The sequence below is a fragment of the Ursus americanus genome, chromosome 3 (assembly GCF_024610735.1).
Source record: "Ursus americanus isolate L20-20 chromosome 3, mUrsAme1.1.p, whole genome shotgun sequence".
Classification (NCBI taxonomy): domain Eukaryota; kingdom Metazoa; phylum Chordata; class Mammalia; order Carnivora; family Ursidae; genus Ursus; species Ursus americanus.
Window position 1 is genome coordinate 5173374 of NC_142129.1, and position 23677 is coordinate 5197050.

Consider the following 23677-nt stretch of genomic DNA (forward strand, 5'->3'; position numbering starts at 1 on the left):
CAAATAATGGATGTTTCTTATATTTTGTCTGATGTTCTAGTTGTTTATGGCTGGAGAGTAATTTGAACCTCCTCCTTACTCCTATTGGCTTTAAATAGAAGTCTACTATATTATTTTAGGAACTCAAATTAGCTTTAAATTATAATATTAATGTGGAACATTGGATTTTTGGTGGAAAATTTTCTCGAATTGTTAGTGGTATTATTTTACTTCAAATTTCCTTGCAGCAGAATGAATCAGAACTAAAACGAAAGGTTAAGAGATACAAAAGAAAAAGAGAAGAAGGAATAAAAGCCAAAGAAAGATTGAAATAAATAATTTTTAGGTTGCCATTTGTAATGAGACTTCAAAGTTCTATTAAAAACCCAAATTGGGAACATCTGAATGCAATATGGAAATGGAAAATGTATACATCGATTTTTACTGATATGGGTTTCACAAAGTATGACTGTTATCTTTTGCATTCAGAAAAAAATAAATTCAGCATGTGATTAGTCAGAACAATCATATATACCAGAAGCCAGTGAGCAGCAATAAAAAGATGTGAATGAACTATGGGAAATTTAAAAATGACATGATATTGATAAGTTGGTCCATTGAGCAGAAGGAGAAGAGTTCTGATGGATTGATGAATGTAAAACACGTGCCTTATTGGTGCCAAAACCAGGAATTAAGAGGAATAAGAAGGAAAAGAAGCAAAGCAAAAATTAAAAATTTCTTTTTGAGGAATATAGACAACTGATACACATGCACACATTCCCCACTCCCCCCACCTTTAGATAAAATAAATGTGAAATAACGCCAATTGTGCCAAAAAAACAATAAGTTAATCAAGGGTCAGGATAGTAGAGAAGAAAAAAAAAACATAAAACAGAGCAACTAAACGCTGGCTTGGAAGATTAAATGACAAAGCCAGCTAGGTCATACATGTTCCCCCTTTCTTTAGCAGTGAGTGTTCATAATCATGAAGAATCATAAAGAAAAGATTTAAAGTAAATTCTGCCTCCATAATATCTCTTGAATTAATTTGCTTATTCTCAATTCCATTGTAGCAGTCATATTAGAATTATTTCAAGAATTTCCAGTCTCTGTGGACATAGTCCTTATATTGGTCTATAGGTTTCTAAAAAAATTGATATTTAAAAAAAAATCTTTGGCCTCATATCTCCTTACTGCCCCTCTCACTCACTCTGTTCCAGCCACAGTGTATTTTTCAACACTGGAAACACTGTTCTTCCAACATGCATATACTCATATATACTCATATATACTCATTTGCATTTGCTGTTCCTTCTACTGTAGTGCTCCTTTTCCAGATATCTGCATGGTGTGGTTTCTCTTGTACTTCAGATTTCTACTGAAATGTCCCCTTACTCATATAAAATTTATTTTGTAAAGTTTATTTAATAAGTATCTTATTTAAAATGATAATCCCTCATCCTTCCTTTTTTCCATTTGTATTTTCTTGATGTTGTATGTGTTTTGTTTACAAGAGTAACAGATATTTCTTCTCACTAGAATGTAGTTTAGTGAAGGCAGTGAAAACTTGTATTTTTATTTAATTTTTTAATCTTTTTATTTTTCTGTGTATTATGTATTTTTTACTTTCCTTTTTGCCTGCTGTTGTATTAGTCAGACTTTACTCATCTCATCCGTTCTTTCCCCTTTGATTGCTTTAAAGTTTTCTTTTAAATTTAAACATAACTACTTAATCCTGAAAATAATTATCCTCTCCCTTTTTCCGTGAGCAATACAATCAGCCTTGGAATGCTTAAACCCCATTAGTCTGTGTAGTCTCTTACTCAGTTCTGTCTCTTTCCCCTTTGCTCATGAAGTTTGAAACAATGCTGTTTTGTCTTTTTGTCTCTTTGGTCGACTATGTTATATTGACTAATTTCTTTTTCTTTTTCTTTTTTTTTTTAAGATTTTATTTATTTATTTGACAGAGAGAGAGACAGCCAGCGAGAGAGGGAACACAAGCAGGGGGAGTGGGAGAGGAAGAAGCAGGCTCATAGCGGAGGAGCCCGCTGTGGGGCTTGATCCCAGAATGCTGGGATCACGCCCTGAGCCAAAGGCAGATGGTTAACCGCTGTGCCACCCAGGTGCCCCTATATTGACTAATTTCTTATATGAAATCATACTTGCATGTTGATGATATTTACTAATATTTTACTTAGATTTTTTTATTAACAAATTTTTTTTCAACCATAGTTCTTGGATATATTAGTTAGGATTTTGGTTCAGGTGTTTTCTTTTAAAGTTCTTTGGGGGTAGGAGTGACTCGACAATGTGCAATTGTTCATATATAAAACTACTTAGACTCTGATTGCTTCAACTTCAGAAAATTCTTATGTTACATTTCCTTTTTTGGTTTTGATTAATATCATTTAATTAAATTTCAGAAAGACTTAAATAGATTTTCTGTTGTTTAAAAAAGCTTTTTGATTTTTTAATATTATTGATCCTTTATTATTTTCTGCCCTCAGTGTTTTTCAGTTCATATACTGAGTTTGTGTCTTTTTGAGTAATAAAATAATTTAAAGCTCTGAAATTACCTGAGTACTACTGTCAACTTCTAAATTTTTAGAATATGTAATTTCCTGTTTTTTCTTATGTGTTCAGAAATTGTTGTTGTTGTTGTTGAACTCATTTCTATCCTTAATTTCTGAGATAGCACGGAATTTAAAGGCATTAGTGTTTTTTGTTTTTTTTAAATTGCTTTGGGTCAAAGAATCTCACCTTACCACGACTCTTTACTGAAGTGAGTTTCATAAATTGCATTACATTTGTAAGATGTGTGACTAGATTATGTTCAATATTTACAAAATTTTTTTTGAGTGGTTTCCAAGAATATGCATCACTTCCATGTATGGAAGTGTTTTAAAAATATGCTCGTCTGGGGGCGCCTAGGTGGCTCAGTCGTTAAGTTTCTGCCTTCAGCTCAGGGTGTGATCATGGAGTCCTGGGATCGAGCCCCACATCAGGCTTCTCCGCTGGGAGCCTGCTTCTTCCTCTCCCACTCCCCCTGCCTGTGTTCCCTCTCTCGCTGGCTCTCTCTGTGTCAAATAAATAAATAAATAAAATCTTAAAAAAAAAAACACTCATCTGGGCATCATTCCTCAATTTCACTAGATATAGAGATATAACCTGGTGTGTGAATTTTGCAAATAACCCATTAGGTGCTTAAAAATCACTACTGTAAACAGAGGGTCATCTCAAGGTCAGCTCAAAAGAGGGACAGAGTCTAATATAAAGAATACTTAAGAAAATAAGTTATGGGGGCGCCTGGGTGGCACAGTCGTTAAGCGTCTGCCTTCGGCTCAGGGCGTGATCCTGGTGTTCTGGGATCGAGTCCCACATCCGGCTCCTCTGCTGGGAGCCTGCTTCTTCCTCTCCCACTCCCCCTGCTTGTGTTCCTTCTCTCACTGGCTGTCTCTCTCTCTGTCAAATAAATAAATAAAATCTAAAAAAAAAAAAAAGTTATGATGACAAAATATATTAATCTGGGCCTGTCTTCACATTCAATGTATAAGGAAGGTCTGGGTTTGAGGAAAAAATGACTCTAAAATGTGATATTTACTATTTGATATGGTAGAATGTAGTAAAAATTGCCTAAATTATTTTATTATGTATACCTTCAACTTCTTTATGTTAAGTATAACTGTAATCCTTAACATTTAACATTTAACTCTATGTATTTCTATGTAGGCCTCGAAGTAGAGGAAAAACTACAGTGGAAGATGAGGACAGCATGGATGGGCTGGAGACAACAGAAACAGAAAATACTGTGGAAACAGGTATCAAACTTAACAGATTTTTAAAAATGTACATCATTGCATTTGTCTATATACTGAGTTCTAAAATCTCCATCCGCTGAAATAGTTTGATAGGCTATGATACAGTGAAAAAATTTAGTTCTCTCTCTCTCTCTTTTTTCCCTACAGCCTTGATTTAGTGGAAAGTATTTAATATCTGTAGAGAAATGTTTTATTAAAACAAAATTAAAACTGGGATGAATAGTTAATATGTTCAGGCTGCTAATGTGATAACTTACAGTATATTTCTGCTTATGAACCATCCAGCGTTTGTGTGAACCTGATTGTTTTAGTATGTGTGTGAGGGGAAAAAAATATGTTCTATTAAAGAATAATATTGTGAAATGCTGGGTTAAACTAGACCAAATGCTTTCTGATCTGCTGGACATTTAGGTGCCTTAAATAAGCTAATGTATATTGTGTATCTGCAAAAGGAAGATAGAGTAGGTTGCCCAAAGTCATTTCAAAATTTATAAAGTCAGTGATTTAAGTTGTCAAAGGGACGAGGTTTCATACTGTATTCAAAGAGTATCTGTGTGAGATGGTCTCTCATGGGCAATGTTTTTTTTTTTTTTTTTTTTTTAAAGATTTTATTTATTTATTCGACAGAGAGACAGCCAGCGAGAGAGAGAACACAAGCAGGGGGAGTGGGAGAGGAAGAAGCAGGCTCCCAGCGGAGGAGCCTGATGTGGGGCTCGATCCCATAACGCCAGGACCACGCCCTGAGCCGAAGGCAGACGCTTAACCGCTGTGCCACCCAGGCGCCCCGGGCAATGTTTTTTTAACAGTTGTTGGATAGAGTTTAGATATAGTGATAGGCTTTTTCTCTGAAGTTGAATGTCCTCTTTTTGTTGCTTACAGAATGTCATACAGTTTTTAGAGAAGAGTTAGAAATTGCTGTATCTTGAAATACAGTTTTCCATAAAATACTTTTAGTTGTCAATGTGTTGCAGCTAGATGGCTGTAATTCTTGGAAAGCCTTCGAATATTCTCTAGTTCTCATCCCACTCTTCAGTAGGGTCTTGGTAGGTAGAGTAATGACTGAAGGTTGGATTGAAGAATTCTACCTCTTGCTGTTTTGCTGCAAATTGATTACCACTTTAAAATAATTACCATTATTTTAAACTTGAATTTATGTAAATTCTGCACTAGTCATTTTTCATGATTTCTTTTCCTTAAGTTTTTTCTGTACTATATACTGTTATTTTCTAGCGAAAGTTTTTTTTTGAAGTTTCAAGTGACATTTTTCAACATAATGGTTACTTACAGGTAACAGTGCTGCCAGACTGTACCCCAGGCCCCTTTTTTGCACTTACCAACAGTCTTCCTGAGTACTTTCCCTCTTTCTCTGAAGATTTAGCACCTGCCTTCCTATTTTCCTCTGTTTCTCCCTTTGTGATGTTAATAGTCTATTCAGTATCCCGGCCTCTTGGTGCCTTGATTTCTCAACATTGTGGTTCTCCAGCCTACCTCATCCTGTCCATCTAGTGGATATATGTGATCAGCCTGTCATTGTCTCACTTGCTATGACAATTGCTGTTTCACTTCCAGAATCTCAGCATCAACCGTCCTACTCTCTGACTACTACCTCTTCTTTTTCCAGCTCATTTTCTCCTAGTCTTAGCACTGTAATAATTCTTTTTTTTTTATTAAAGATTTTATTTATTTATTTGACAGAGATAGAGACAGCCAGCGAGAGAGGGAACACAAGCAGGGGGAGTGGGAGAGGAAGAAGCAGGCTCATAGCGGAAGAGCCTGATGTGGGGCTCAATCCCTTAACGCCAGGATCACGCCCTGAGCCGAAGGCAGATGCTTAACCGCTGTGCCACCCAGGCGCCCCCCACTGTAATAATTCTTGAACCATACTGAGTCCTCCAATCCAGTGATCTTAGTGATGGGGTTGTTACTTCCTCTATTATTTCAGAGTCTGTGACCCATTGTTGGAGTCCTTCTCTTATTCACCTTTCACTCCTATACCATTGTCCAACTGTTTTGTTTTTATTACAAAACCCAGATTCTGCAATATGGCAGCTGATAATGGGTAGTGAAAACCATAACCTTGCTAATTGGTTTCATTTTAAATTTATGACCTCAAATCTCAAGTGGATAGGATTGCTACTCTACACTCATTCTACTTTTATGTAGAAATTTCCTCTCCCATTATCAGTGATGATTCTTTCACCACCTTCTCTTCTCTCTTCAAATTTCCAACACTTCCTGTTTTTCATTCTGCAGTTATTGATGATCTTGCTTATTCCAGTGAAAAAAAGAAAACATAGAAGCAACCAGGAAAGAAATTCTACATTCACCCACCATCAAATCTTCTTTCCTGCTTGCAGCTCCTCCCACATATTTACCTTTCCTACTGTTAAAATGTGATGAAAAGTCTCTGGTTATCAAAGGCCAGCTCTTCTGCTTGTGTCCTGGATGCTTTCTCTTCATCTCTTAGGGACTTTGCACCTTCAGTTTTCCTGGGTTTCTTGCACCATGCATTTCCTGTCTCAGTGAATGATTTCCATGAGCATTTGAACACGCAGTGTTACCTTTCTTTAACACAGTCACCTTCTCTTGATAAGACATCCCTTTTCAGCTACTGTATTGCTTTTTTGCTCACCTTTATAGGAAAAATCCTTGAAAGAGTTGTCTATCCTTATGGCTTCAGCTTATTTTTGCCAAAATGCCATTTTCTCATGAACCTCATGAGAGGTTCTCGTGAACCTACTCCAAGTCGGGCTTTCTTCCTCCCACTCCACTAAAATCATTTTGTCTGTGTCACCCGTGATCTCATATTGCCACAACCAGCTTTTAGTCTTTGTTGGCCTTAACTATTGAGTATCGTTTCACACAGCTAACCACTTTCAGTAGTGACAGTTTATTATTTTTTTACTTGATTTTCAGGACACCACATTCTCTTGGTTTTTTCCTACATCACTGGTGTCTCTTCATTCTCTTTTGTTATTTTCAGTTTAGTTGCTTTAAATATTATATATGTACTGGTGACTTCAAAAATTATATTACTAGCTCTTTTCTTGCTTTGAGCACAACCTATATCTTCAGCTTTCTTCTTAACATTTATGCTCATATGCCTAAAGAGGATCTCAAATTTTTTTTTTAAATGATTTTTTATTATATTATGTTAGTCACCATACAGTACATCCCCGGTTTCCGATGTAAGGCTCGATGATTCATTAGTTGTGTATAACACCCAGTGCACCATGCAATACGTGCCCTCCTTACTACCCATCACCGGTCTATCCCATTCCCCTACCCCCCTCCCCTCTGAGGCCCTCAGTTTGTTTCTCATAGTCCATAGTCTCTCATGTTTCATTCCCCCTTCTGATTACCCCCCCTTTCTTTATCCCTTTCTTCCCCTACCGATCTTCCTAGTTCTTATGTTCCATAGATGAGAGAAATCATATGATAGTTGTCTTTCTCTGCTTGACTTATTTCACTTAGCATTATCTCCTCCAGTGCCGTCCATATTGCAGCAAATGTTGAGAACTCGTTCTTTCTGATAGCTGAGTAATATTCCATTGTATATATGGACCACAACTTCTTAATCCACTCATCTGTTGAAGGGCATCTCGGCTCCTTCCATGATTTAGCTATTGTGGACATTGCTGCTATGAACATTGGGGTGCATATGGCCCTTCTCTTCACTACGTCTGTATCTTTGGGGTAAACACCCAGTAGTGCAACGGCTGGATCATAGGGTAGCTCAATTTTTAACTTTTTGAGGGACCTCCACACTGTTTTCCAGAGTGGCGGTACCAACTTGCATTCCCACCAACGATGTAGGAGGGATCCCCTTTCTCCACATCCTCTCCAACAATTGTTGTTTCTTGCCTTGTCTATTTTTGCCATTCTAACTGGCGTAAGGTGGTATCTCAGTGTGGTTTTGATTTGAATTTCCTTGATGGCTAATGATTTTGAACATTTTTTCATGTGTCTGTTAGCCATTTGTATGTCTTCATTGGAAAAGTGTCTGTTCATATCTTCTGCCCATGTTTTGATTTGTTTGTTTCTTGTGTATTGAGTTTGAGAAGTTCTTTGTAGATCTTGGATACCAGTCCTTTATCTGTAGTGTCATTTGCAAATATATTCTCCCATTCCGTGGGCTGCCTCTTAGTTTTTCTGACTGTTTCTTTGGCTGTGCAGAAACTTTTAATCTTGATGAAGTCCCATAAATTCATTTTATCTTTTGTTTCTCTTGCCTTTGGGGATGTGTCATGAAAAAGGTTGCTTTGGCCGATGTCGTAGAGGTTGCTGCCTATGTTCTCCTCTAGAATTTTGATGGATTCCTGTCTCACATCGAGGTCTTTCATCTATTTGGAGTTTATTTTTGTGTATGGTGTGAGATAGTGGTCAAGTTTCATTCTTTTGCATGTAGCTGTCCAATTTTCCCAGCACCATTTATTGAAGAGACTGTCTTTTTCCCACCGGATGTTTTTTCCTGCTTTATCAAATATTAGTTGCCCAAAGAGCCGAGGGTCCATTTCTGGGCTCTCTATTCTGTTCCATTGGTCTGTGTGTCTGTTTTTGTGCCAGTACCATGCTGTCTTTGTGATCACAGCTTTGTAGTACAGCTCGAAATCCGGCATTGTGATGCCCCCAGCTTTGTTTTTCCTTTCAACAGTTCCTTGGAGATTCGGGGCCTTTTCTGTTTCCATACAAATTTAAGGACTATTTGTTCCAGTTCTTTGAAAAATGTCCTCTATTTTGATCGGGATAGCATTGAAAGTATAGATTGCTCTGGGTAGCATGGACATTTTAACGATGTTAATTCTTCCAATCCATGAGCATGGAATATCTTTCCATCTTTTTATGTCTTCCTCAATGTCTTTCAAGAGTGATTTATAGTTTCTAGAATATAGGTCCTTTACGTCTCTGGTTAAGTTAATTCCACGGTAACGTATGTTTTTTGGTGCTATTGTAAATGGGATGGATTCTCTAATTTCTCTTTCTTTGGTCTCGTTATTCGTGTATAGAAGTGCAACTGATTTCTGAGCATTGATTTTGTATCCCGCCACGTTACTGAATTGCTCTATAACTTCTAATAGTTTGGGAGTGGCTTCTTTTGGGTTTTCTATATAGAGTATCATGTCATCTGCAAAGAGAGACATTTGACTTCTTCTTTGCCGATTTGAATACCTTTGATCCCTTTTTGTCGTCTGATTGCTGTTGCAAGGACTTCTAGTACTATGTTGAATAATAGTGGCGAGAGTGGGCATCCTTGTCGAGTTCCTGATCTTAAGGGAAAGGCTTCCAGCTTTTCCCCATTGAGAATAATATTTGCGGTAGGCTTTTCATAGATGGCTTTTATGAGATTGAGAAATGTACCTTCTATTCCTACACTCTGAAGGGTTTTAATCAGGAAAGGATGCTGTATTTTGTCAAATGCTTTTTCGGCATCGATTGAGAGGATCATATGGTTCTTGAGTCTTTTCTTGTTGATATGATGTATCATGCTGATTGATTTGCGAATATTGAACCACGCTTGCATCCCAGGTATGAATCCCACTTGATCGTGATGGATAATCCTTTTAATGTACTGTTGGATTCTATTAGCAAGTATCTTGTTGAGGATTTTGGCGTCCATATTCATTAGGGAAATCGGTCTGTAATTCTCCTTTTTGAGGGGGTCTTTGCCTGGTTTGGGGATCAAGGTAATATTGGCCTCATAGAATGAGTTTGGTAGCTTTCCTTCTGTTTCTATTTTTTGAAATAGCTTTAGGAGAATAGGTATTATTTCTTCTTTGAATGTTTGGTAGAATTCCCCAGGAAAACCGTCCGGGCCTGGAGTTTTGTTATTTGGAAGGTTGTTTATCACTGACTCAATTTCTTCATAATTAATTGGCCTGTTTAAGAAATCAATTTCTTCCGGTTTCAGTTTTGGTAGTTTATAGGTTTCCAGGAAGGATTCCATCTCTTCCAGATTGCTTAGTTTATTGGCATATAGCTGTTGATAAAAATTTCTAATAATCCTTCCAATTTCAATGGTGTTCGTCATGACCTCTCCTTTTTCATTCATAATTTTAATAATCTGGGTCCTTTCTCTTTTCTTTTGGATAAGTGTTGCCAATGGTCTGTCAATTTTATTGATTCTCTCAAAGAACCAGCTTCTAGTCCTGTTGATCTGCTCTACTGTACGTTTGGTTTCTGCTTGACTGATTTCAGCTCTAATTTTGGTCAACTGCTTCCTCGTGCGTGGATTAGGCCTGTCCCTCTGTTGCTGTTCCAGCTTCTTGAGGTGAGAATATAAAAACTGCATTTTAGATTTTTCTATTCTTTTGAGTGAGGCTTGGATGGCTATGTATTTCCCCCTTCGGACTGCCTTTGCAGTATCCCATAGGTTTTGGACTGTTGTATTTTCATTCTCATTGGTCTCCATAAATTGTTTAATTTGATTTTTGATTTCCTGGTTTATCGAGTCATTCCTGAGCAGGATGGTTCTTAGTCTCCAAGTGTTTGAGTTTCTTCCAAATTTTTCCTTGTGGTTGAGTTCCAATTTCAGAGCGTTGTGGTCTGAGAATATGCAGGGGATAATTTCAGTCTTTTGGTATCGGTTGAGACCTGTTTTGTGTCCCAGAACATGGTCTATTCTTGAGAATGTTCCATGGGCATTAGAATAGAATGAGTATTCTTTGGTTCTGGGGTGTAGTGTTCTATATATATCTATGAGGTCCAACTCGTCGAGTATGGCATTCAAAGCCTTTGATTCTTTGCTTAGTTTTTGCCAGGGTGTTCTGTCTATTACTGATAGTGGAGTGTTGAGGTCCCCTACTATTAATGTATTTTTATTTGTATGTCTCTTTATTCTGGTTAAGAGTTGGCTTGTGTATCTTGCTGCTCCCCTGTTGGGGGCATATATATTTATAATTGTCATATACACTTGTTGAATACTTCCTTTAAGAATAATATAGTTCCCTTCTGCGTCTCTAACTATAGTTTGTAGTTTAAAATCCAATTTATCTGATATGAGAATTGCTACCCCAGCTTTCTTTTGAGGTCCATTTGCGTGAAAGATGATACTCCATCCCCTTACTCTCAGTCTGAATGCATCTTTGGGTTTGAAATGAGTCTTTTGTAGACAGCAAATGGATGGGTCATTTCTTTTTATCTAATCTGCAACCCTGTGGCGTTTTATGGGAAGGTTCAAACCATTCACATTAGCACTAAGAACTGAGAGATATGATTTTAATGATGCCATGTTGCCAGTAAAGTCTTTGTTTGTATTCTCTGTGACTTTCTGTTCTGTATCACTCTTGGGGCCTTTTTACTTTTATAGAACCCCCCGTAATATCTCCTGTAGGGCTGGTTTCGTGGTTACGAAATTGGTTAGTGACTGGCGATTCTGAAATGTCTTTATTTCTCCATCAATTCTAAATGACAGCCTTGCTAGATAAAGGATCCTTGGCTGCATGTTTTTCTCTGAAAGAGCTTTAAATATGCTCCCCCAACCCTTTCTCTCATTTCAGGTCTGTGTAGACAGGTCTGACGTAATTCTGATGCCTTTGCCTTGGTACGTGAGAGATTTCTTTGCCCTGGCCGCTTTCAATACTGTATCCTTGGATCTAATATTTGCGAATTGCACTATGACGTGACGTGGCGTAGGTTTGTCGTGGTTGAGCTTGGGAGGGGTCCTCTCTGCCTCTTGGACACGAATGTTTGTTTCCCTCGCTAGATTAGGGAAGTTTTCAGCTACAATTTGTTCAAATATCTCTTCTAGACCTCTGTTTTTCTCCACCCCCTCGGGGATGCCGATGATTCTAACATTGGATCGTTTCATTGAGTCAGTAATCTCCCGTAACCTACATTCGTGGGCTTGGATTTTTTTAAGAGCAGCTTCTATTTTGGTTTTTTCCTCTATTAACCCATCCTCCAGTTCACTCACCCGTTCCTCTGCTTCTGTGACCCAGGCCGTCAGAGCCTCTAGTTTTGCCTGCATTTGGCTCATAGAATTTTTAATTTCTGTCAGATTCGCTCTCATTTCTGTCCTTAGGGATTCTATATTCTCAGTAACCTTTTCTTTAATAGTTTTTCAATTCTACTCATCATTTTGACCATCGTTACTCTGAATTCCATTTCTGATACTTTGGTTACATCCATATCCATTATTTCTGTGGCAGAGGCCAGAGACTCACTGTCTTTTGTTTGCTGGGGGGGGCTTCTCCTTCTTGTCATTCTGATGAGGAGAGGTTGCGGGGTTGTCCAGAGCCCAAATTATTGATTGGGTCCCAGGCCGTGCCCCTTGTTTTATAGGGATCTTAGGGATGTGGGCTTCTTCTTTAAAGATTTTATTTATTTATTTATGTGGCAGCCAACCAGCGAGAGAGGGAACAGAAGCAGGGGAGTGGGAGAGGAAGAAGCAGGCTCCCAGCGGAGGAGCCCGATGAGGGACTCCTTTCCGGAACACGAGGATCACTCCCTAAGCCGAAGACAGGCGCTCAATGACTGCGCCACCCAGGCGCCCGGGTTGTGGGCTTCTTGATTTTTCAGCCTGCCTTCTGTGTTCTCGGGGAGGGGCCTGCCACGCTGATACTCAGGCAACCCTGTTTGGGTAGAGTCTCCGCGTCCCCTGCGAGGGGGGATGGGAATGGGCACTCTTTGAGCCGGTATTTCCAGGCTTTTGTTCTCTGGCCGCTTTCCCTGGCGATTTGCTGTGCCTCTTCTGAGAGAGCAGCAGCGGCCGAGTTTCAGCCTCTGTCACAGAACAGAGGGATTGCGGCCCGTTCTCTACTAATGTTCTGGCCACTTTAACTCTGTTACTGTTGGTGCTGCTCAACCCTGCAGCGTCCCGGGATGTGCGCCCCACACCCGGCGTCCCAGCCCTCACTTCCAGGGCCGGCGCGTCTCTGTCCTTTGTGTTTCTAACGCCGCCAGCCACCCCGCGCGCTCCCGGGTCTCCCGGTCTCAGTCTGGATCCCGTGAGCGCACCGGGATTCCGGTGTTCCGCGAGATGCCTGGTGGCGCGCGCACCCGGCTCACTGTTTTGCGGGTGCCGTCCGCGAGACCCGCCCGCTCTCCCGTGCAAGTGGCTACCGCTTCCCGGCGCCCGAACGCGGCGGCTCCCTCCCCCTTCCGTTTATCTTCCGATATCTGTGCATGGTTTCATGGCTCCCCGCTTTGTACCTCAATACTTAGCGCTGGAGATGTTCATTTGTAGAGATCCAGATGCATCTTCCTGCATCTCAGGCTGGTTCCATGGTTGTTTAGGCTGGTCTGGTACCTATCCAGCTCGACTCGGGGGACCAGCTGAAAAAGGTGTCTCCTACTCCTCCGCCATCTTAACTCCTCCTCCGAGGATCTCAAATTTAATGTGTCTTCTGTGGCACTATTTTTTGTTATTCTGAGACTTCTTTTCCAGTGTTTCCGCCTCATTAAATGACATCATCATTTTTCAGGCTGAAAATATGGAGCCCATTGGAAAATCTTTTGGGCTTTACCTTCGCTTTACCTTCTCTGTATATCCTGTTTCAAACACTTTTCATCTCCTTTACTAATGTCATTCCACTGCTTTCCCCCACCACTCTTTGTGAGGACTACTGCAAGAGCTTCCTGTCTCCATGCATTTGCTCTTTATTCTAGCCTTGTTGTCCCCAATAGGCAGGGATCTTTTCAAACCAAGCTTAGTGTCTTATTTCCCTCTGTCAACCATCTAAAGCCTCCAGTGATGCTTAAAATAAAATCCAAAGTCCATACCATGATCTTCAAAGTATATTAATCTGACTTTGGCTGCCTGTCCAACCACATTTTCTACTCTTCCCCTGGCTCACTGGGCTCCAGCTATCCTGGCCTATTTGCTACTCACAGAGTCCACTAATCACGTTCTTCTATAAGGCTTTTTCACTTTTCATACACTTTGTTTAGAACCCCTGTTCCCAGATAGTCATATTGCTTATTCTCTTAATTCATTCAGGTCTCCACTCATTTGCCTCTCCTCAGACAGGCCTTTCTCAACCAACTTGTCTAACCCTTGTTACTCTACCCTTTTTTCCTTTTTTCCTAGTATTTAAACAGGTATGACATCATATTACATATTTGTTTATTATGTAGTAATAAACACTAGACTGCAAGCTTCATGAGGTTAGGAATTTGTCTTGTTCACTGATTTATTCCCACTGCCTAGAATACTTCCAGACACATGATAGGCTTCAGTTCACTAACTGAAGAAGTATTACATTCTTATAGTTTCTTTTCTTTTCTTTTCTTTTCTTTTCTTTTCTTTTCTTTTCTTTTCTTTTCTTTTCTTTTCTTTTCTTTTCTTTTCTTTCGTATTTTCTAAGCTACTGCTGTCCTTGGAACATCACCACAAAAGTAAAGTTGTGACATTTAACTTTTTCTTATGTGATGAGTAATAAGCCCCCAAATGGACTTTCTTCTCATACTATGTCTTAAGAGGTATCAAGGCAAATAAACGTTTAGTGAAAGGTTTTAACAGGAGCTGGATATTTTTCTTATTCTGGACTTTTATACTAAAATTAAATGAAATCAAGTGAGTTAGTCTTTGCTCTTTGTCCTTGGAAAGACCTTCATCCGGTTGTTTTAGTGAACATGTAGGGCAAGGAGAATAGTAAAGAAAAGAATAGAGAACAGCTGTTAAAAGTACTAAGTGACAGAGGCGCATGGCTCTGTCAGAGCATGTGACTCTTGATCTTGGGGTCCTGCATTCAAGCGCCACGTTGGGTGTAGAGATTATTTAAATAAATAAAACTTAAAAAGAAATCTATTAAGTTGCAAATAAACCCAAGCAAAGAGAAGAGTTCCATACGTTTCTAGTCAGCTTAAAAGTGCACTTGAGTTGGCTGCAAGGTTTTAGCATGTGCATGTCTCAGTGTCCAAGGTTTATTGGAAGGTCTCTTATATCTGTAAATTTTGTGCCTTGATACATTTGTTTAATGATTTATAGTAATGTAAGAATATTTATTAAAATGAGTATAGAGGGTTTGTGTGTGTGTGGGGGGGTGTATGTGGTGGGAAAGTGGCCATTGGGAAAATCAGAAGAAATTTCACAGATCAGTTTTTAAAAATTTTAAATTCAGTTAATTAACATATAATGTATTATTAGTTTCAGAGGTAGAGGTCAGTGCAGTTTGGATGTTTTTACGGTAAGAAAATCCTATGGTGTTTTGGAGGTGGTGGCAGTTACTTGTCTGTGTTTTTTCGTATATGAATAAATTCAACTCAAATGAAGTGTAAGTTAAGAGAAATTCCACTTTTCTTTGAGAATCATTATATAATCAGGGCTTTGCAAACTTCTTTTGGTTAATTATAATTGGTTAATTATGATTTAGCTAATTATAATTAAAAGTTTCTTTTGACTGTTGTGGTCGTTTGGCCAGTAGGAGTCTCTTTTCAGCTGGCTTCTAAGTCCTTTGTAATAGTATCTCAAAATGTTTCAAAGCTCATTGCTCTTCGGCAACAGTATTTTTCAGGCCCATCTTTAATTTTCTCTACCCCAGAATATGAAATCGACTATTCTCTAAGGACTCCTAGTTCTTTTTTGTGGAGAATAGTATTAGAGATAAAAAAAACTAGGCTCTAAGGATGCATATTACATTGTTTTTATTGAGAATTAATTATGTTAGTCCATTTTAGTGATATATTAGCTATTGCATAGATGTGAGAGTGTATTCATGTGTTTATAAATTCTTGTTCACATTAATAGTTTCAGTTACCTCTAGCATAATTTTTTAAATAGACTTTAGTTTTTAGAGAAGTTTTGGGTTCACAGCAAAATTGAGTGGAAGACGGGGCGCCTAGGTGGCACAGCGGTTGGGCGTCTGCCTTTGGCTCAGGGCGTGATCCCAGCATTATGGGATTGAGCCCCACATCAGGCTCCTCCGCTATGAGCCTGCTTCTTCCTCTCCCACTCCCCCTGCTTGTGTTCCCTCTCTCGCTGGCTGTCTCTATCTCTGTTAAATAAATAAATAAAATCTTTAAAAAAAAATTGAGTGGAAGACACAGATTTTCCTATATGCCTCTTGCCCTTTCATATGTATAGCTGTCCCCATTGTCAGCATCCCCCACAGCATGGTATATTTGTTATAGTTGATGAAACTTCAGTGACATGCCATTATCATCCTAAGTCCATAGTTTACATTTTGGTTCACTCTTGGTGTTGTATATTCTATGAGTTTGAATAGGTGTGAAATTATATGTATCCATCATTATTGTATCACAGAGTATTCTCACTCCCTTAAAACCTCTGTGTTCCACCTATTCATACCTCCCTCTCCTTTAATCCAAGGCAACCACTGATCTTTTTATTGTCTCCATAGTTTTGCCTTTTCCAGAATGTCATACATTTGGAATCATACAGTATGTAGTCCTTCCAGATTGACTTCTTTCGCTTAGTAATACACATTAAAATTTTCTTTGTGTCTTTCCATAAGTTGAGAACTCCTTTCTTTTTAGCAATTAAGTAATATTCCATTGTTGGGATATACCACAGTTTGTTTATCCATTCCTCTCCTAAAGGACATCTTGGTTGCTTCCAAATTTTGTTAGTTATGAATAAAACTGCTGTAAACATCCACATGCAGGTTTTGTCTCTACATAAGTTTTCAATTCCGTAAATTTCAACTTCTTTGGGTAAATACCAAGGAGAACGATTGCTGGATCATATGGTAAGAGTATATTTAGTTTAATAAGAAAGTGCCAAACTGTCTTCCAGAGTGGCTGCACCGTCTTGCATTGCCACCAGCAGTCAGTGAGAGTTCCTTGGCTCCACGTCCTTAGCGTTTGGTGTTGTCAGTGTTCGTGATTTTGGCCATTCTAATAAGTGTGTAATAGTATGTCATTATTTTAGTTTACATTTCCCTGATAACATATCATGTGGAACATCTTTTTGTGTGGTTATTTGCCATCTGTGTATCTTTGGTGAGGTGTCTGTTATACTATTAGCCCGTTTTTAATTCAGGTTTTTAGTTTTTCTTATGGTTGAGTTTTAAGAGTTCTTTATATATTTTGGATAATAGTCCTTTATCAGATGTGTCTTTTGCAAATATTTTCTCCCAGCTTTTGTTTTTATTCTGTTGACAATGTTTTAAGCAGAGTAGAAATTTTTAATTTTACTGAAGTCCAGTTTATCAGTTGTTTCTTTCATGTATCATGACTTTGGTGTATATCTAAAAAGTCACAGCTAAACCCAAAGTCATCTAGATTTTCTCCTAAGTTTTAAGAATTTTATACTTTTGCATTTTACATTTACTTTGTTAATGGTCTGTGTCTAGATTGATTTTTGTGTGCATGTGTGCATGTTCAGTTCCAGCATCATTTGTTCAAAAAGACCATTTTTTTCTCCACTGTATTTCCTTTGTGTCTTGTTTCAGTGACCAGGTAAGTATTTATTTGGATTTATTTCTGGCTTCTCTATACCATACTATTGATCTATTTATTCTTTTGCCAAAATTATACAGTCTTGATTACTGTAGTTATATAATAAATGTTGAAGTCAGTTCTTCGGCTTTGTTTTTCTCCTTCAGTATTTTGTTAACTAGGGGCACGTGGGTGGCTCAGCCGGTTAAGCGACTGCCTTCGGCCCAGGTCATGATCCCAGGGTCCTGGAATCAAGCCCCACATCAGGCTCCCTGCTCCGAGGGGAGCCAGTGCTTCTCCCTCTCCCTCTGCCTGCTGCTCCCCCTGCTTGTGCTCGCTGTCTCTCTGTAAAATAAATAAATAAAATCCTTTAAAAAAATATATTTTGTTAACTAGTCTGGGTCTTTTCTTTCTCCATAAAATTTTTGGAATCAGTTTGTTGATGTCCACAAAATAACTTGCTGGGATTTTGGATTAAGATTGCATTCAATCTATAATTAAAATTAGGAGGAACAAATGTCTTGGCAATATTGAGTCTTCCAATCCATGAACGTGAAATATCTCTCCATTTATTAGTTCTTTGATTTCCTTCATCAGGGTTTTGTAGTTTTTATCATACAGATCTTATGTGTATTTTGTTAGACTTATACATAAGTGTTTGATTTTTGGGAAATGCTAATGTAAATGATGTATAAAAAATTTATATTCTACTTGTTCATTGCTGGTATATTGGGAAATGATTGACTTTGTATATTAACCTTGTTTTTTGCAACCTTTCTATAATTGCCTTAGTTCCAGGGTTTTTTGTTTTTGTTTTTGTATCTCCTTTTGGATTTTCTACATAGATGATCATGACATCTGTGAACAAAGACAGTTTTATTTCTTCCTTTCCAATCAGTATACCTTTTTTTCCTGTTCTGGTCTTATTACAATAACTGGAAGAACTTCTTTTACAAAGTTGGTGAAAAGGTAACATCCTTGCCTTATTTCTGATCTTAGTGGGAAGGCTTCTAGTTTCTCACCATTAAATATGATGTTGGCTGTAGGGGCTTTTTTGTAGATTCTAGTCTTTTCTTTCTCTTTCTTTCTTTCTTTCTTTCTTTCTTTCTTTCTTTCTTTCTTCTTTCTTTTTTTTTTTTGATTTTATTTATTTATTTGACAGAAAGAGATAGCCAGGGAGAGAGGGAACACAAGCAGGGGGAGTGGGAGAGGAAGAAGCAGGCTCCCAGTAGAGCAGGGAGCCCAATGTGGGTCTCGATCCCAGGACCCCGGGATCATGCCCTGAGCTGAAGGCAGACTCTTAACGACTGAGCCACCCAGGCGCCCCCTTTTTGTAGATATTCTTTATCAAGTTAAGGAAGTTCTAGTTTACTGAGAGTAGTTTTTATCATGAATGGGTATTGGATTTTGTCAATACTTTTTTTGCATCTACGAATAGGATTATGTGATTTTTCCTTTTTAGCCTATCAGTGCAATGGATTACATTAATTAATTTTCAGATGTTGAACAAGTCTTGCATACATGGGATAAATCCTGCTTGGTCATGGTGTATAGTTCTTTTTATACATTTTTAGATTCACTTTGCTAATATTTTGTTGAGGATTTTTACATTTATATTCTTGAGAGAAACTGGTCTATAGTTTTGTTGTTTTGTTTGTTTTCTTGTCATGTCTTTGTTTTTTGGCATTAGGCTAATGCTGTTCTCATAGAGTGAGTTAGGAAATATTCCCTCTGCGTCTGTCTTCCAGAAGAGATTGTTGAGAGTTAGTATAATATCCTCCTTAAGTGTTTGGTAGAATTCACCAGGGAAGCCATCTGGGCCAGGTGCTTTCTGTTTTAGAAGGTTATTAATTATTCACTCAACTTCTTTAACAGGTATAGGTGTATTCATAATGTTTCTTTCTTCTTGTGGTGAGTGTTGGCAAATTGTGTCTTCTTCTTTTTAATTAATTAATTAATTATTATTTTTTTTTTTTGAGAGGGAGTGGGCACAATCATGGGGAGGGGCAGAGGGGTAGAGAGAGAAAATCTCAAGCAGGCTCCATGCTCAGTGTGGAGCCTGATGTGAGCTTGACCTTACAACCCTGAAATCATGACCTGAGCTGAAATCAAGAGTCGGACCCTTAGCCAACTTAGCCACCCAGATGCCCCTGCACATTGTGTCTTTCAAAGAAGTTAGAGGTTATCAAATTTGTGGACATAGAATTGTTCATTGTATTCCTTTATTGTCCTTTTAATGTCCATAGGACCTGTAGTGATGTCTCTTTAATTTCTGATATTAATAATTTGTGTTCTCACCCCCCCCTTTTTTTCCCAATAAGCCTAGCTAGAGGCTTATCCATTTTGATCTTTCCAAAGAAGCAGCTTTGGTTTCATTATTTTTCTTTATTGATTTCCTGTTTTAAATGTCATTGATTTCTGCTTTAATTTTTGTAATTTTTTTTCCTGCTTACTTTGAATTTAATTAGCTTTTCTTTTTCTAGTTTGATTGGTTGCTTTTAGATCTTCTTCTCTAATCTATACATTCTATGGATAAATTTCACTCAAAGGCCTGCTTTTGTTGTGTCTCACAAATTTTGATAAGTTGTGTTTTCATTATCATTTAGTTCAAAATATTTAAAAATTTCTCTTGAAATTTCTTATTTGATCCATGTGTTATTTAGAAGTGTGTTGTTTAGGGGGTACCTGGCTGGCTCAGTAGGTAGAGAATGTGACTCTTGATCTTGGGTTGTGAATTAAAACCGCTTGTTGGGCATCGAGCCTATTTAATAAATAAATTAAAAAGAAAAAAGTGTTTAATCTCCAAATGCTTTGGAATTTTCCGACTTTCTATTACTGATTTCTAGTTTAATTCCGTTGTGGTCTGAGGGCAGGCATTGTATGATTTCTTTATTTTAAATTTGTTTTATGGCCTGGAATGTAGTCTTTTGGTGAATGTTCTATGTAATCTGAAGAAGAATGTGTATTCTGCTGTTGTTGGATGAAGTAATCTATAGATGTCCGTTTTATCCAGTTGATTGATAGTGATGTTGGGTTCAACCATGTCTTTAGTAATTGTCTGCTTGCTGGATCTATATTTTTGATAGATGGGTGTTAACATCCCCCTATGTAATAGTGGATTCGTTTATTTTTCTCTGTGGTTCTATCAGTTTTGCCTCATGTATTTTGACACTCTTGTTAGGTGCGTATGTGTAAAACATTATTAGGTCTTCATGGAGAATTGACCCCTTTATCGTTAGGTAATGGCACTTTTTGTCCCTGATAACTTTACTTGACATAGTCTGAAATTAAAATAACTTCTCCAGCTTACTTTTGATTTGCAATCTACTCTTAGCAAATTTCTGGTATTCAGCTCAGTATTATTGACTATAGCCATCATTGTCAATACATTAGATCTCTAACTTATTATTTATCCTATGTAACTGCAACTTTGTGTTTTTTGGCCAATATCTCCCTGTCTTCACCCCCCTCCCCCAACCCCCAGTAGGTACCATTGTACTCTGACCAATTTTATACTTTTTATTAGAATTTTGACTTGATTTGTTAGTCTCTCTTGGCTATACAGATTTTTCAGAGTTTGACTAGAGGGAATTTGTCTCAGATTATCCCTGATAATCCATTCTCAGGAATCTGAAGGGTCAGTGAGCATTTGCTTGAACCCTTCCTTCCATATTTTAATTAACATTACATTAAGTGACACCTTCAGACTACATTGTCAACAGTTTTATTCAGAGCTGTTACTTCATACTAGACTTGAGGCTTGCCCAGGGAACCTCATTTCTTGCGAATGAAGAATATATTTAAACTGAGTGCATGCTTGTGTCTTGGCTTTCACTTTGTATAGGTCAATCTCTCAATTACCCAAGTCTTTTTATAAGTCTTTGTGAATACCTACCCTACCCCCCATTTTCAGACGTTTTGCCTCGGTCATTAGACTTCACTAAGCCTATTTCTCTAGAGCTTTCACATATCCAGAAGTGTTTGTACCTTACTTCAATGGGGAGAGATTTTTAGTGGATATTGCATTTTACCTGTAAGTCTAGATAAGGTATTTAAATTTTATTTCTGAACAAGTCTAGTAAATCTGGAAGCAAAGCTTACTAAAAACCCTGAGCAGTTTTTGTTTGTTTGGCTTTGTTTTGCTTTTTTCATTACCTCCAAAACTCCTTTGTGCTCGCTCTTTATTTTTATTTTTAAGATTTATTTATTTGAGAGAGGGAGAGAGAGTAGGGGTGAGGGGAGGGACAGAGGAGAGTCTTAAGCACGTTCCATGCTGAGCCCAACATGGGGCTTGAGCCCATGACCCTGAGATCACGACCTGATCTGAAACCATGAGTCAGACACTTAATTGTGCCACCTAGGCACCCCTGTGCTATCTCTTTAAAGTCACATCTTACCCCCCACCCCAAACCCTGACATCCACTGATTTGTTCTTGATCACAATAATTTTGCCTCTGAGAATGCCCTATAAATAGAATTGGGGCACCTGGATGGCTCAGTCAGTAGAGCATGTAACTAACTCTTGATCTTGAGGTTGTGAGTTCGAGCCCCATGTTGGGTGTAGAGACTACTTTAAAAAGTTTAAAAAAATCTTTTAAAAAAAATTCTAAATGAAATCATACAAAGTATAATCTTATGAGACTGGTTTCTTTCATTCTGTTTAATACCTATGAGAGTCATCCAGGTTCTTACTATAAATATCAAAAAAGATTGTTCCTTTTTATTGCTGAGTGATACTACTTTATATATATGTGCCACAATTTGTCATGTAACCATTCGCTTGTTGAAGGACATTTGGGTGATTTCCAGTTTTTGGCTATCCAAAAAACTATAAACAGTGTAGGTTTTTGTGTAGAAATAGGTCTTTATAAGTGTTAGTCTACCAATTTTATTCTTTTTGAAAACGATTTTAACCATTTTTTTCTTTTGTCTTTTCATATCACTTTTAGAATCAGCTTTTCTTTAAAAAAAAAAAAAAAAATCCTGCTGGGATTTTAACTGAAATTGTGTTAAGCCTGTAGATCAGTCTGGGAAGAATTGGCATCTTTACTATGTTGAGTCTTCCATTCCATGAACTTGGCTGTGTCTCTCCATTTGGGGCATCTCTGGTTTCTTTCATTGGTGTTTTATAATTTTTTAATATAGATCCTTTTCATGTTTTCTTAAAATTACACTAATTATTTCAGTTATAAATGATACGTTTAAAAATGATTTCTACGTGGGGCGCCTGGGTGGCGCAGTCGTTAAGCGTCTACCTTCGGCTCAGGGCGTGATCCTGGCGTTCTGGGATCGAGTCCCACATCAGGCTCCTCGGCTGGGAGCCTGCTTCTTACTCTCCCACTCCCCCTGCTTGTGTTCCCTCTCTCGCTGGCTGTCTCTCTGTCACATAAATAAATAAAATCTTAAAAAAAAAATAATTTCTACATGTACATTGCTAATGTATGAAAATATGATTTATTTTTGTATGTTTGCCTTGTTTTCTGCAATCTTGCTGAATTTCACTTATGTATATCAGGTTAGCTATAGGAATTTTTGTGGATATCCTTTCTAACTTACGGAGTAAATGTTTACTTAATTAATTTTCATTACTTACTAACCCCCCCCCCCCCCCCCCCAAAAAAAGGAATTAAGCTGGTGTGTGTTTTAACATGATTTCTGGTGCTTTCCCTAGGTTTGGATATTAATTATTTTTATTATTGCTTATTTTCTAAATGGTTTTCAGTTGTAGTTTTGATCCTTCTTTTTGACTTATGAGGTGTTTGAGAAAGTTTATAAAATTTCCAAGTATTTATATGGATTTTCTCTTATTTTTGTTACCAATTTCTTTTCTTTTTTTAAAAGATTTTATTTATTTATTTAACAGAGAGAGACAGCCAGTGAGAGAGGGAACACAAGCAGGGGGAGTGGAAGAGGAAGAAGCAGGCTCCTAGCGGAGAAGCCTGATGTGGGGCTCGATCCCAGGACTCTGGGATCATGCCCTGAGCCGAAGGCAGACGCTTAACGACTGAGCCACCCAGGCGCCCCACCAATTTCTAATTTTATTATATTGTATTGGTTTTATACACTTTGTACATTCTAGAATTTGAGATTTCTTGAAATCTTCATTGGTTTTAGAAAATTCTCAACTGTTATATATTCCAGTACTGCTTTTGCCCCATTCTTTCTTTCTTCTAATTAAATGCTCATTAGACTATATATCACTGTCTTGTTGCCATTTATCTTCTTTTTTGTATTTTTTTTTTTTAAGATTTTATTTATTTAACACAGATAGAGACAGCCAGCGAGAGAGGGAACACAAGCAGGGGGAGTGGGAGAGGAAGAAGCAGGCTCATAGCGGAGGAGCCTGATGCGGGGCTCGATCCCATAACGCCGGGATCACGCCCTGAGCCGAAGGCAGATGCTTAACCACTGTGCCACCCAAGCGCCCCCTCTTTTTTGTATTTTTAAATTCTCTTGTCCCTCTGTTCTTTATTTTAGACAGATCACTCTAAATAGATGTTTTAGTTTACCTGTCTCCCTTTGGCATTGTCTAGTCTGCTGTT

General features: G+C 38.0%; 1 protein-coding gene across 20 annotated transcripts in view; it reads left to right on the forward strand.

Annotated features, from left to right (window-relative positions):
• Window positions 1-23677, forward strand: part of KMT2C (lysine methyltransferase 2C) — a 272287-nt gene that overhangs the window by 67805 nt on the left and 180805 nt on the right. For all 20 annotated transcript variants that reach the window (XM_087860661.1, XM_087860660.1, XM_087860666.1 and 17 more), the window contains one exon: window positions 3709-3797. In XM_087860661.1, coding sequence (XP_087716787.1) covers window positions 3709-3797 — 89 coding nt within the window. The remainder of the gene's footprint in view (window positions 1-3708; window positions 3798-23677) is intronic.